A 15,367-nucleotide genomic window follows, 5' to 3' on the forward strand; every position below is an offset into this window, starting at 1 on the left:
CAGTCTTGGCAATTTGGTCCATTTTATTTCTTAAGCCTGGTTTCCTATTTGAAAAGAGGTCTTACTGATTAGAAAATTCCAACAAGCATTTCCAGATGGGTGCCTGTCAGTACACTAGAAGTTACCTTTATTGTAAAATGGGTGTTGCTGAGTATTTGAGATGCTCAAATTTCAGTCTCTCTGGAGACAAATATAATTTAGATACAACCAAAAGTGGAATCCATTCCATATACATTCCTCTCATAGGCTGAGTGCAAAACACCACTGCTGTTATATGTTCCCTTTTAGAACAAAAACTGAAAGTCTAGTAGATTATAGATGCTAAAATATAGTAGGCCAAGATTTAAACAATGTTAATGAAGTGATAATTATTCACTGAATTTTCAGAGTTATGAAGTTCCCTATGACATTTCCACAAAGTATAAGGTGTTTTGAATGAACTCTTTTAAAAATCATAGACTTAAAGTCTGCAGTGGTAAGTCTGCTTGACATTTATGACTATAGAAATGAGAAGGACTTTCAGATTTCTTTGATACCTGTTGAGCCTCTGACCCAGACTCTAAGACTCTTGTGCGATTCTTTAGTGGGACAAGGCAGAAAGAATAATTATATGTGATTATACAAATACTTCCCCTGATTAGCATGAAATGGGCATTGAGTAATGTAAACAGAGATGATTATATATTTGAAAAAGATAATCCCAATTCCAAAAACAAAAATCACACTTATATACTATACCCATGGAAGAGCTTACACATTGTTCAGGAATACAAAACCATTTTAAGACACTGATGATGAAAAAAAAAGCTCGTGTTGAAAGAAACTAAAAGGGATCAATTTTGACTCTTGTGAGTCTTTCTGCTAGAAATCTAGAGGAATAAGAAATAAAACATTGTTAGATGCATATTCCATGTTTTTCCATGTTATAAAAAGCTGAAAATATGTAGCTATTTTTGAATATCATACAGACATCTAATTTCCTCTTCAGAACCAGTTCTAGAGATAAAGATGCCTTAGAGTTACAGGAAACAACACAGATTTAGGTCCTAAATTTGGATTTTACTAAGAATCTAATAAAGAAGATTATAACTAGAATCCAGGAGTTTGGACTGTATTCCCACCTCTGATTTTTGATAAGTCAGAAGCTTTCTGGACCTGAGAGGAACACTGGGAGCTTTTGAATTTTAACTCATGCAATCATGGTTTCATTCGGATTAAATTCTCATCCATACATCCATCTATCCAGCAAATATTTATTGAGTGCCCATTATGTGTCAGGCATTGTTTTAGTCTCTGGGGATATAGTGGTTCTTTCTTGCCATTTTTTTGGTAATACACTAATGTAATTACCTAAATGTTCAAAGAAACAAGATCATGAAGTAGAAAATGACCATCTAAAGTGACACAATTCATAAGCAATGCTGGCTCAATCTCATACCAGCTTTGAGCTTTCTGCCGTGCTATGCTGTCTTGGCTTTCTATATTTGGGAGGGAGGTGTGGCTATCTGCAGCACTCTCCCCTGCAATTTCATGAAATATTGTTTCAAAATAACATTTCTGGAGTTGACACAACAGGCAAACTAGGATCTCTCGCAATTAAGAGTATTTATTTTAAAATTTTTAACTTTTAGATCCTTAGACCCAAAAGAAAATGAGAATCTAATTTCTTATATACATGCAAATATCTTGATTCCCTTAATTGTAGTTAAAAACGTAACTGCAAACAAATGTCAAACCATAATGCCAAACGACAGCTTTAAATTCTATTTCACAAGTTGTTCTTTTAGAGATGTCTTCACATTGTCAATCAAAGAGATAATTTTGATTTTGCCACAACTCTTGCCTTAGTTAAAAGCAGTTAACTCTGTGGTATCATAAGAAGTTTGGCCAGCCTCTTGTTCTGAGAGCTGTTGATAGATAGGAAATCAGAGAAAGAGGTGAGTCTTGGAAAAAAAAATGATAAGGTTTGTTATTTTAGAGTGACGTTACTTAAAACATTTTGTTTCATAATGCTTTCAACTAATAGGATAGCATCGAAATTGAATCACTCCACAAACTGATCTTATAACTTGAAGAGTAAAGCAGATAATATTGAATTTGACAGATATTTAATAAATAGCTACATCACCAGTGCAGGGTATAAACATTAATAAGATAGGATGCTTTAAGGAGTTAGCAACCTAAGAAAAGATGAAAAGAGGGGGAATACATTTTCCAAGCACTTACAACCTAGCAGGCAAAATATTAGATGCTTTAGTCTTCATGAGAAGATAGCTATTATTACTATCCCCATTTTACAGATAAGGAAAATGAGCCTTAAAGTGGCTGAGTTGTCCAAATTTGATACTGGTCAAGTGGAGACTTAAACCTATTTGCTTAACTCTAAAGTCCGTTTTTTTTTATACTTAAGCCACAGTACCATGAGGTAACAGACCCTTTATACACTGCTTCTGAATCCTTTTTTATAGTCTACATTTCTCATTTTTTTAATCTTCTTGAAAATATGGCAAGCCTCATTAAAGGAATTAAACATTAAGCTTCTCTTCTTCTAGAATGTGCTGTGAAATGTTATTATTCTATTTTCATTCTGAAGATATAGCTCCACTTCTGATTTTGCCAAGACACTAGAGAATAGAAGACAAAAGTCACCATCTTATATTTATTGAGTGAATGGAAGAATCCTGAAAGAGTAGAGAGGTGGGGTAAGAAAGTGAGGGGGCGGGGAGAGGAGACACAGAGGGAACACTCTGGGTTCTCCCAGGGCTGGGAGTCCCCTGAAGGCTCAGTGTTACAACATGGTTGAGAAAGAAGTCACACAGAGAGGAGCTGACAAAACAGACCTTCAAGACAGATGCTGAGGGAACTATGTGAACTGTAGTGGAGGGAACAAGGGCAATGAGGTTAGACACAGCAGAGCTTGAGTTCTGTCTTTGCCAATTATGTGACCCTGAGTGAGAGATTTAGCCTTGCTTAACCTCTTTCCTTATGTAGAAAATGTGGGAAAATGTGGAAAATGACCTGCTTCACAGGTGAAGGTTCCCAACTCTGCTAACCAGTGCCTTTGGGCAAATTTGGAAATGACTTCCCCTCTGGGTTGGTAAATTAGAAATGATATTCCTTCTGGCTGGGGTCAGACCTAGAGACAGAAGGCTTGATAAGGGAAGAAGGGAATAGCATACTTATGAAAGAAAACTGAGCTCCTTCCCCTGTGGCACGTGGCAAGGACAACAGAGTCCTGACTGGTTTTCTGATCCCTTACTCCTTCCACTGAGTGCCACATAAGGATGCATCTCATTCATGGGGCGCCCGGGTGGCTCAGTCGGTTAAGCACCCACCTTTGGCTCAGGTCATGATCCCAGGGTCCTGGGATTGAGCTCCCAATCATATGGGCTCCCTGCTCAGGGGGGAGCCTGCTTCTCCTTCTCCTCCCTGCTCATGCTCTCTTCTCACTATCTCTGTCTCTCTCCCTCTCTCAAATAAATAAATAAAATCTTAAAAAAAGAAAAAAGGACGCATCTCACTCAGGACATGAGCACAGAAGCCCTTAGAGGGCTCCCCGGAACTGTGATACCTATGGATTGTGTGTGAGAGAGTTTGAGGGAGGCGGGGTAGGGGGAAAAGAGAGGGGAGAGAGAGCATGAAGAAGCCTGCATGTTTAATTATGGGGTCATGTCATATACAGGAAAGCAGGAAACTCTCTGAAACTCCTGAAAAATAAATTGCTAGATTTTTGTATATGTTCTTCTGGGGTGAGGGTTTGTAGTTTTCAGTTAAAAACAAACGAACAAACAAAAATCAAAGACAAAGGGAGAAAGGAGAGGACCTGGGAACTGAAAAGAAGTTAAGGTCACACGTGTAAGGGAGGCTGAATAAAACCCTTCCTTATAGCCTATAAGATACCCTTCTGGAGGGACAGGAAACACTTAAGAAAACTTCATTTAAAATAGATAAAGAGGAGCACCTGGATGGCTCAGTTGGTTAGCCCCGCATCGGGCTCCTTGCTCAGCAGGGAGTCTGCTTCTCCCTCCCCCTGCCTCGTCCCAGCTTGTGCGCCCTCTTGTGCTCTTGAACTCTTCCGCGCGCTCTCTCTCTCTCAAATAAATAAATAAATCTTAAAAAAAATAAAATAGAGTTAGACAGACAAAGAGATACAGACATATATTATTTATTTCACAGAAGAAATAACACGTAAGCAACTTGCACATAACTTTGGTTACAACTAAGCTTTTCCTCCAACAATGCTCTTCACTAATTCCATTCTATTATTGGCAAGTCAGTCAAATAAGTATTTTCCTATAGTTCTTCTTGGAATGTACCAAGATGGTGCTAATACAGCTCTTGGGAATGCATAGAGTATGAGAGCTGTTACAGACAGCTGCGTGTTTCAGCACTATGGTTGTAGCCCACGTGTTAGTGCATAAATTTCTCTAAGTGTTATATGTGGGCAGTCTCCAAGCTTAAACACATATGTCCTTATAAAACGTTATTTGTAAGTTGGTTATAGGGAATTCCAAACACATTTTACCATAGAAATACTTTTCTATAAAAATGGCATTAGGCCTGCAGGCCAGCCCACAGAACCCTATTTAATCCACTATAGGCCTGAAGCGCTGTCACAAATTCACAGTCTGGGCCGAGTTCTGGCTCTGGCTGATGAGCCCCCCTCTAGCCCAGAAGCAGGAGAGCAGAGAGCTCTTTGCATAGAATTGAGAAAACAGCTGCCCTTTTCTCTGGCGCTGGCCACTGTGCTGGCTGCATCCTTCCTCATCCACCAAGGAGACCTCTCTCTCCAGCCTCAGTGTCTGTAACCAAGCTGGCCAGACCTCTGCCCCCAGCATCCGTGATCTCGAAGGACCTACTTTTCCTCCTTCCAGTGGAGCCTCTTGTCCTAACAGAGCTCCCTGAGTGTGGGGCAGAAAGCAACGCATCATTAGGTAGATTTGTCCTAATACTTCAAGTATTTCCTAGTTACCAATTCCTCTCCTGCCCCAAATTCAGTTCTACCAGTTTTTTCCTAGGGTCAGTTTTGGCTTTTTACATCTTCCTTTTCTCCTCTTCTGAAGCTACATAGCATCTAAATTGCACCTTTCTCATCACGGTCTCAGTGGAGTTTTGGCGGGGGTTCTGTATCAGGCGAGGGGAGGGAGGGGCGGCATGTACGTGAGGCTGCCTGAGCTTATGGAAGCACACACCGTCACTGGGAGCAACTTGAGCTTTGGCCTTTGGAGAGCACATCTGCCAGCCTGGTTGGTTGCAAGGCCTTCCGTGACGGTGGTTTTGGACGTTGCTGTGTAGCAGATTTCCAGGCACCACCCAGTGCTACTGAACAAGAATCTCTGTGTTATCAGTATCTTTATCATTTCTTCTTTGGAGGGACTTTTCACATCTCCAACTGCCTAGGAACACCTCTATTTAGAGGACCCACTGGCACTTCAAAGCAAAGCTTTACAGGGAAACTTGCTCAGTTGAGAGACAGGTTACTACTAAAGGGAAGAAAGCGGAGAGAGGAAAGCCAACACCATGCATGAACCTTAAGGAATGTCTGTGGTCAGGAGGGGATGGAAAAGAACCAGAGACAGAAAGGGGGCAGGTTAACTGGTTGCCCCAGCTGTCAAAGGAAGACTTGTATTATTTACATATATAATACCTAATTTATATTTTAATATCTTGAAGCTGTTCATTGATTTTTGCCTTTGCCTAGATGGGGAAGTTTTAATATCACAGAACTATCCATTTTCTTAGTATTTTTAAAATTGTTCTTTAAAGTTAAAATTATAGTCTTTTGTTTCAAATGAGATTTTCATATATCTTTGATAAACATAAAGATCTAGTGTCTAATGTGTATTGGTGGTTTTTTTTTTTTTTAATCCTGTACCATTTTAGGCATAACAGATTGCTTAAAGAGAAAGAGGATTCTTTGATTGGCTTGTCAACAAAAGTTTCAAGGTAGGTTTGGACAGAAATGTCAAAAGCTTCCAAAAGGTCATTATTCTTCAAAATATCCTTTGAACTTGGCTTTCTTTTATTTTTAAGATTTATTTATTTATTTGAGAGAGAGAGAGAGAGTGCATGGGGGAGACGGGCTGAGAGAGAGGGAGAGAAGACGACTCCCTGCTGAGAGCAGAACCTTATGCAATGCAAGGCTCCATCCCACGACCCAAGATCGTGACCTGAGCTAAAATCAAGAGTCAAATGCTTAACCGCCTGAGCCATCCAGGTGCCCCTAACTTGGCTTTCATATATCCCTTTTGGCTCAAAATGGAGTAAATCCTGGCTATTTTGCCACTACCCACTTGGTACAGACATTTAAATAACCCAGCACAAGCTGGCAAGGGGTAGGAGCTGAAGATTTTCATTTTGCTCATGTCTGTTAGGCTTAACCATACATAAAGTCCTTTCATTAATATCAAAGCAGTAAATGACCTGAGCTGTTCCCACTGCCCATCGCCATACCTTCTCCACTCAGCATCAGAACAATCTTTCCACAGGGTCACTCCTCTGCTTAAATCCCCTCAATGGTTTCTTTTCATTGCACTGTATATAATACCCAACTCCCAAAGGCCTAGGAGACCCTGCATGGTTTGGTCCTCGTCTGTCTCACTCACACTTGTTAGGCCTAAAGTCACACTGCCATTTCTGAGAACTCACCAAGCTTGCTCTTTGCTTGTAAAGCTCTTCCTGGCTTTTGGCCCAGTTACTTTTACTTGTCTTCCTTTGTGTATCATCTTGGAAGTCACTTTTATGACTGCTCTTTCCAAATCAGGACCCCTTTCTATCAGTCTCTGCAACAATACCCTTTTACTTATTTTATATCTGTTATTACAATCTGTAATTATTCTAGTTAGCTCTTTACTTTTTTTTTTTAACTATGCATCTCATTAGAATGTAAGCTTCTTGAGGACAGGGATGTTTCAGATTCACTCTTATATCCCCAGGGTACATAGTACCTGGCATACAGTAAATGCTCAACAAATAATTGTTGACTGACTAAATTACCCAAAGCAAGTCATTCATTCCCTCAACAAATATTTATCGAGTGGATACATGCTAGACTTTGAGGATACAATAGAGGACAAGGCAGACAAAATTTGAAGGTGGCCTAGGACAAAGAAAAAGGACAATGGGTTATGTCTAGGAGTAATCCTATGATAGTATGATAACTTACTGGTGCATAAGCACATTTTTATTTGTTATGTGGCAGATAGTAAACTTAGTGTCACCAAATGATTAGGTAATACCATGCCTGCTTTTGGATAGACCAAAGTGTAAAGAGCAAAGAAGGAAACAGGGCAAGTATATGAAAGAAAAAAAAGGGGAGAAGAAGAGAAGGTGGTAGTTCAGTGATGTCTCTATTCTCTGAAAACTTAAAGAAATTATCTTTCTCATTCAACACTTAAAACATAAGGTTAAGATTAGAACCATACTTAATGTCTTTAAAATGTGGCAAAACATACACATCCAGGTGAGCATGTATTTCAAAGCAATCCTCCAAGAAAGTTCTCTATTTATTCTAATGATGCCATCAATCCTCAAAACACTCATAAGACTGCCTTCTTCAAACTGCAGCAAGGGATAATTTACTAAAAAAAAAAAAAAATACAATTTATTTTTTATCCCACATGGTATTTCCCAGATTGACTTCCTACCATGTTCACAGGACTTGCTTTCACTGAACCTACTGAGACGGTTTTTAAAATCAAATTCATAAAAAAATAAAAAAATAAAAAAAATCAAGTTCATCCTAAAGGGCAAAGATTCATCATACAGAGACTATTCTAAAACATATGCACTTAAGTCAATCCTCAGAAAAGAGTTCCAGAAATGTTTGAGCAAAGACAGGATCTTTTCAATGACCACTGTAAAGAAGATGGCATTCATTCTGATAAACAAGTAAATCTAATTAATCTGACACCATTAGAAGTGGGGTATTCTAGGTAATACAGGAATATAAGGAAATTACTCAGATAACCAAAGTTATAAGCAGATTTTTAAAAATTTCTTTCTTGGTGTCCTCGTACATATGATTCTGTACTTTTTAATGTAGAGTATAAAGCTGATTTTTATTTTTCTCACTCAGGGTCATCATGATGGCCATCAGTTATTAACCCATGTTATAAATATAGGAACACTCAAAGTTATTGATGTGTGTTAGGCTGTCTTTATTGCATATTAGGTCAAATTGCAATGCTTTTCAAGTTTTTGTTTGGATTTAGAGGTTTTTTTCTTCTTATGCATGACCAATCTTTCAGCTGCCATTCCTTCTTGTTATTAGTAACTTGGCCCTTGCAAATTCCATACTTATGAAATTGCTGCTTCTAATGGGCTATGGGCTGAGTGACCATGCAATTGTGAAATGGCAGAGGTGGTGGGGTGGAATGAAGAGTCATGTAACTATAAGGTATACCATCTTTGCAAGAGGCAGGTTGTTGGTATGGCTGAGTCAGGAAGAAATCATGGGTGGCAATCAGCATCACAGTTGTTCATCTTATCCCAGGTTGGACCAGAGATAAGACTTGTTCTCCTATGAACTGGACAGAACCCCTTCTAGCCTGGAGTAGAGACAGATATAACCCAGGGCAAAGAGTTGATGAAAAAGTTCTAAGACAATTAACTTAATTCTAAGCCGCTTGCTACCCACTCCCAGACTTTTCCTCTGGGAGCAAATAGCTGCCTTTGTAAAGAACTAAAAAAAAGTTTATAAATCTTCTAAGTTAGAAACTGGTCTAATACTCATAAAATGAAATTAACAAAATAAAAAATAAACTAAAAGAATTCTGGGAAGAATGAAAAACAAATAGCCAATTTTGCATTCTGTGCAGAGAATAATGTAAGACAAAAATTCTTGCCTTATGGAACTTATGTTCTTCTGGAATATAATAGTTATATTGATAAATGTAAATGGGATATCTCCCATTAAAGACTCCCAGATTTGATAAAAACTAATAAAATAAAAGCCCCAAATGTGTGTTACTATCAGATACGCCTTTAAAACTAAAGAACTCAAAAAGAATGAGTAAACACATACGAGGCAAATGAAAACAAAAAGAAAGAAAGTGGGGTTGAGAATATTAAGTACAAATAAGGTTAATTTAAAGACAAATTAACTGAGCGACAATATCTAGGAAGGCTAAATGAACATGCTTTTTAGCTTCCCTTTACAACCTGAATGCAAGAGGTATCTTTGTGGAGAGTCCTCAATAAGAGGTGTTGATAAGTAACAGAGAAGAAACGTAGGAGCTAATAAAAGGAAAAAGTGATACAAAAAGATGTTTTCCTGTTGCAAAATGATAGAATCCAACAATTATTGGCCCAGGTGAAATTCAGTAGTATAAGATCACACATGGTCTTTTTGATACTTTTCAATAAAAGTCTAACATCAAATGCAATGTGTATTCCATCTCTACTTTCACTAATTATGTGACTTTAAACATGTCATTTAACCAATTTGATTTCAGTTTAATCATTGTCAAATGAGGTGGTGGGATGTGATGACCTTTCCTGTAAAATATATCCTTAATGCCGTGATTTCACTGTCATTAATATATGTAAGACCTTGATATTTCAAATATATATGGAATATTGACTTAAATGAAATATTTGGAAGAAATTATTAGGGACTGCACCTTTCATTTTTCAGTGTTACAACCTCTTCCTTTGTCTGAGTCAGAAGAGTTTTGGTTATCTGTAGTTCATTTTCTGCAAGGTTAATTCTTCTTTTTATGTCTTCTTCTTGCCTTTCTTTTGCAGTCAGTTCTTCCTGTAAAGTTTTATATATTTGTTGACAAGCCATTAAAGAATCCTCTTTCTCTTTAAGCAATCTGGTATGCCTAAAATGGAACGGGATAAAAAAAAAAAACAATAAACATTAGACACTAGATTGTTATGTTTATCAAAAATATATGAAAATCTCATTTGAAGCTAAAGACTATAATTTTAACTTTAAAGAACAATTTTAAAAATACTAAGAAAATGGATAGTTCTGTGATATTAAAACTGCCCCATCTAGGCAGAGGCAAAATCAATGAACAACCTCAAGATATTATAAATGTGAATTAGATATTATATATATGTAACATATATGTGTATATATTATATATATGTATATGTAATATATATGTAAATAATACAATAAGAAAAGCTAAGTACATAACAGATAAAATGTTACTTAGAGTATGGTTTCAAATTCAATGACTAAAAATATTAATTTAAAAATTTGCAATGTGTACCGTGACTCAGAAATAATGGATTCAAACTTCAGTTTTCTAAGTTCTCTTTGACAGTCATCAGCTTCATTAGATTTATTCCTAAAATAATATAAAAGAGGTTAAAATATTTTATTTCAAAATAGTTCAAGTATAAATGTTTTCCCTTTTTAAAAACATGTTTTTCCTTTATTACTTTTCTTATCTTTATATTCTATTTGTGATTATATATGCATACTTCCTTGAAATGAGAAATATAAAAGTTTTTTTCTGCCAAAAAATAACCTAATCTGTTAGTCCAACAGTATGTTTTTCCGTATCATTATTTTATTCATCCATAGGAGAAATTTCTTAGCAACTTTATATTATTATTTCTTTAAAGAAATAAACATTCAGGTCACTTCTATAATGGCTAAGTAGGCCCCTGTCAACGATCTGCATATAAATAAAAAGTCTAAACTTTGCAGAACATTAAAAAAAGAAAAACCCCTATTCGAAGGCATTGGAAAGTGAACAAAAACAAGAAGATTCTGGAGGGAAGCTGACACTTGGAATGAGGTGACAGCATGAAGGTCAGGCTTTTTGTGTTGTTTTTTGTTTGTATGTTTTTGTTGTTGTTTTTAATGATTTCAAACCTGAGGCTCCAGTCTGCATCATGAAGGGGAACTAACATTCTGAAAGAAAACACAGTCTGGCCTAAAGAACTAGAGCACAGTTTGGGTCAACCATAGTGCTGAAAAGTGAAGAGTGACTCAAAATAGGAGAGTCAAAAAGGAGTCCCAATACCTCAGATAGACCCTACACACACACATCTGACTGAGCCCTGAACTCTACATGCACAGGGCAGACTCCAAGCACGCTAAAGATAAAAGAATTAAACAGAGATCTGAGCTGTTGCCCCAGAGACAGAGTTTACAGTCTGAGGCCAACCAAATTAACTAACTGCTTAAAGCAGCACCACCCTCACCCCCACCAACAATAGTATTTGGAGAAATATAACAGAATCCAGAATTTCCATAATATAACATTTTTACAATGCCCAGAATATAATAAAAATTACTCAACACAAGAACAGAAAAGCATGACCTATTCTCAAGAGAAATGACAGTTAATAGGGACTGCCTCTGAGATGACCCAGATACTGAAATGTGCAGACAAGGATTTTTCAAAGAGCAGTTATAACTCTGCTCAAAGACATAAAAAAAAAAAACCTCTAATTAGTGAAAAGATGATAAATCTCAGCAGAAAAATAAACAATTAAAATGAACCAAATGGAAATTCCAAAACTGAAATAAACATATGTCTTGATTTTATGTAATTGGGTTTTGTACCAAAACTCAAAAAGTGAATATATTAAGAAAGAGTAATATTCCAGTTTAAGTTTGTATAGGCTGCTTATTAATAAGTCATTATCCGAAAGTACCTTAAAATAGCTTATAAACTGTACAATGAATTATATGTTAGATTGTCAATGAGTTTGCCCTACTTGTAGAATGACTTTAATTTCTTATAAGTAATAATTTATTTGCATCATGAACATAAACATTCATTTATTTTTAAAACCATTTTTATTGTAAAATATGATAAAATTGTAAGCTACAGGAAAATTACATTAAAAATTATATAATGAATTATTAGGAGAAAACTCTTATAACTACCATCCAGGTAAAAACATAAAACCTGACCAGCTACCCTAGAAGCTTCATGTCCCTCGTCCCAGTCACAGCCAACTCCCTCCTCCCTAAAATAACCATTTTCATGAATTTTATGGTTATTACTTTGATTTTCTTTAGCATTTTATTACCCAAGTTTTATCTGTGAACACTATATTTTAGTTTAACTTTTTCTTTTGCAAAAAATGTCTTTTTAAAACATGTTATTTTCTTTTATTATCCACTTTTTGTAAAATAGATTAAGGTATCATGTTGACATACAATGAAGTACATATATACTTTGATATGTCTGCCATATACATAAGCCCACAAAACCATCAACAGACTCAAGCAGCACATGAGCATACTCAGTCTCTAATGCCATGCCTATTCAAAGGAACTAAGAGTACTCAGAGAAATGGCTGCTTCCAAGACTAGGCAGAGTAAGTATATCTGAGATATCTTGTTATATCAGAAGGTGAGGAAGTGCTTATAAAAGATGAGGAAACCATGTTCCAAAGTCACGGGAGGCAGCTTGAAGGGGCTCTTACTGGCTAAGCTTAGATAATTTATGTATCAAAACAATTCAGTACAGTAATCAATTATAAACCATTGAAAAAATAAGTTCATCAGTCTATACCAATAATAAATAAATAAATAATGAGAAGAAGTGAAGCTCTTGTTTAAAGTAGGATGCTGGGGGCTAATTAATGGGGAGGGAGGGCTGGAGTCAGAAAAATCTTCATTTAGCAACCACTGTAGCAAAGTTTAGATAAGGTAAAATCATTAATTGATGCTATATCGAGGGATAAATTTTGATGAGGAGGAAAGATTTAAAGTGTATTTAAAGTGCCTCTTATAGACTGCTTACTAGTTGAAAAGGAACAACAACAACAAAATAAAACCCAGGAATAAGGGAGTGAAAAAAACTGAGCGGTACCTTTACCAGGTGATCAAAATTAGTATCACCAAATAAAGGCAGGCCAATGGTCATACCCTGAGAAGGACACATCCTCACTTATATGGTTTTCTGGCTAAGAGTACATGCCCTTAATCCAATCAAAAGGAAACATTAGACCAACATAAAATGAAAATTTTTATTTAAAAAAGTTTGAGGGGTTCTACATTTTTCAAAAAATGCCAGTGTCATATAAAAAGATAAACTGAAAGTATTCCAGAATTAGGAGGCTAAAAAGACATGCCAAACAGGCTGACTCTACTAGTCCTATACGAGTGGAGAAAATGCTATAAAGGCCAACTAACAAAATTAGAATATGGATGGTAGATTAAAGTACTGTATGTAAATTTATGACACAGATTCCTGTGCTTTTGTAAAGTATCACCATCCTGAGGAAAGGCAGGCTAAAGTATTTAGAGGTAAAGCATCAGGTTGTATGTAACTTATCCTCAAATGATTTAGGAAAGAAAAGTGTGTGTGTGTGTGTGTGTGTGTGTGTGTGTGTGTGTGTGTGTGTGTGTGTGTGTGTGTAGAGAGAGAGAGGAGGGGGCCAGGGAAAGGATGAGAGAGAAAGCAAATGGGTTAAAATGTTAAAACTGGGTAAAAGCTATTTGGGTGCTCTCTGCACTATCATTATGTTTACAACTTTTTAAAGTTTTAAGTTATTTCTGAACAAAACATTAGAAAAGAAGCAATAAGGAAAAGATTGACATACCATTAGAAAAGTGGACAAAGATTATGCTCAGCTGAGTCACAAAAGAAAGAATTCAGAGTCAAATATGCAGGAGTAAAATGTTTCATCAATCAAATCCGTATTTTTTTTTAGTTATTACACCCACTATTAGCTAGGAAGTGGAAAAATGGGTATGAACAAATACTGCTGAGATTATAAATCAGTATACTCTTATTGGAAGGCAATGAGTCATTATGTATTAAAAGCATTAAAATTATTTGATTCTAGCAAAAATTATCCAAAGGAAATACTTGTGAGATTTATCTATATGAATTTCAAAGTACCTTACTCATAAAAGTGAAAAATTTAGAAATTCTAAAAAAAAACAAACGCTTAGTAAATAAGTTATGATTCATCTACACATTGAAATACTGTATAGCCATTTAATAGTTATCTATAAATGTATCATGTAATGACATGGAAAATATTTTTTGGAACATGTCATATATTTATCACTAACTGAAAATGATACATTTATATCACTAACTGAAAACATGTTAAAATACACATTACTTATAAAAAGAAGAGTTTAAGAAAAAATTCTTAGAAAAAGGACTACAAGAATTTATCAAAATACAACTATGATGTTCTTTTTTGCATATTCCTGTATTTTCCAAGTTTTGTATATCTGCTTTGAAATCAAACAAAAATGTTACTTTAATAAATGCTTTGAGGGGTGCCTGGATGGCTTAGTCGGTTAAGCGTCAGACTCTTGATTTCAGCTTGGGTCAAATCTCAGGGTCATGAGACTAAGCCCTGCCTTGGGCTCCACATTCAGTGTGCTTAAGATTCCTTCTCCCTCTCCCTCACCCCCACCCCACTTGCACGCTTTTCTCTCTAAAAAAAAAATATGCTTTGAGCACAAGGTGATATACGGAATTGTTGAATCACTGTATCGTACATGTGAAACTTAATATAACACTGTAAATTAGCTAACTGGAATTAAAATAAAAACTTTTAAAAATGCTTTGAGGTACAGCATCCCCACCATGACATTCACTCTATGTTCAGACTCATATACAACTTTTCCAATCTAGAGGCAGGGCCAGTAGAACTTCTTTTAGTGGTTATTTTGCTAACTATATGGACAATTAATCTAGAGTGCCTACCATCCCAAGGATTCCCCTCACCATGGTCAGCTCCCACGCCCATGCCAGTTAAGCCACTCTTTCTATGGTTTACCCTCATGACACAATAGCTATCTTCACCTTCATAAGGATGGGGAGAGGGGGAATTGGAGGGAATAAAAAGAAAGCCTACATCTTTTTCAACACTACATTCTTTCCTTACCCTCAGCAAATAGTGTCAATCCTTTCTCTTCAACTGCTTGGAATAAGCCTTCAGAAAGGCCCCTGCTAAACAAACATAAAGGAAATAAAGTGAAATAATTGGATATTTTTGTTGATTTGAAAGGCATGTTTCAGGGTGCCTGAGTGGCTCATTCCATTAAGCATCTGCTTCAGCTCAAGTCATGATCCAAGAGTCCCAGGATTGAGCCCCGCATCACGCTCCCTGGTCAGTAGGGAGTCTGCTTCTCCCTTTGCCCCTTCCTCTGCTTGTGCTCTCTCTCACTCTCTCTCTAATAAATAAATAAATAAATATCTTTTAAAAAAGGCAAGTTTCCATACCATTCCACTGCTTCATATGAAATAACCATGTTCAAACTGTCTCCTTGATACTTCCACCTTGCTGTCCAAAAGGCATTCCAAATCTAATACATCAAAAGCATAGTTTATTTCCCTCACCCCATACCTATCTCTTCTACGATTTTCCCATTTCAATCAATGACACCAACACAATAATGACAAGGTAGCCTTTATTT

General features: G+C 36.4%; 1 protein-coding gene across 1 annotated transcript in view; it reads right to left on the reverse strand.

The window, feature by feature from the left end:
- Positions 1-15,367, reverse strand: part of LEKR1 (leucine, glutamate and lysine rich 1) — a 187,852-nt gene that overhangs the window by 41,350 nt on the left and 131,135 nt on the right. Inside the window, exons 8-9 of the mRNA XM_028103184.2 lie at positions 10,227-10,304; positions 9,624-9,827 (exon numbers count right to left, since the gene is read on the reverse strand). Coding sequence (XP_027958985.1) covers positions 9,624-9,827; positions 10,227-10,304 — 282 coding nt within the window. The remainder of the gene's footprint in view (positions 1-9,623; positions 9,828-10,226; positions 10,305-15,367) is intronic.

The sequence above is a fragment of the Eumetopias jubatus genome, unplaced genomic scaffold (assembly GCF_037043125.1).
Source record: "Eumetopias jubatus isolate StellerSeaLion01/CBP00866 unplaced genomic scaffold, mEumJub1_p1.0 scaffold_1, whole genome shotgun sequence".
Classification (NCBI taxonomy): domain Eukaryota; kingdom Metazoa; phylum Chordata; class Mammalia; order Carnivora; family Otariidae; genus Eumetopias; species Eumetopias jubatus.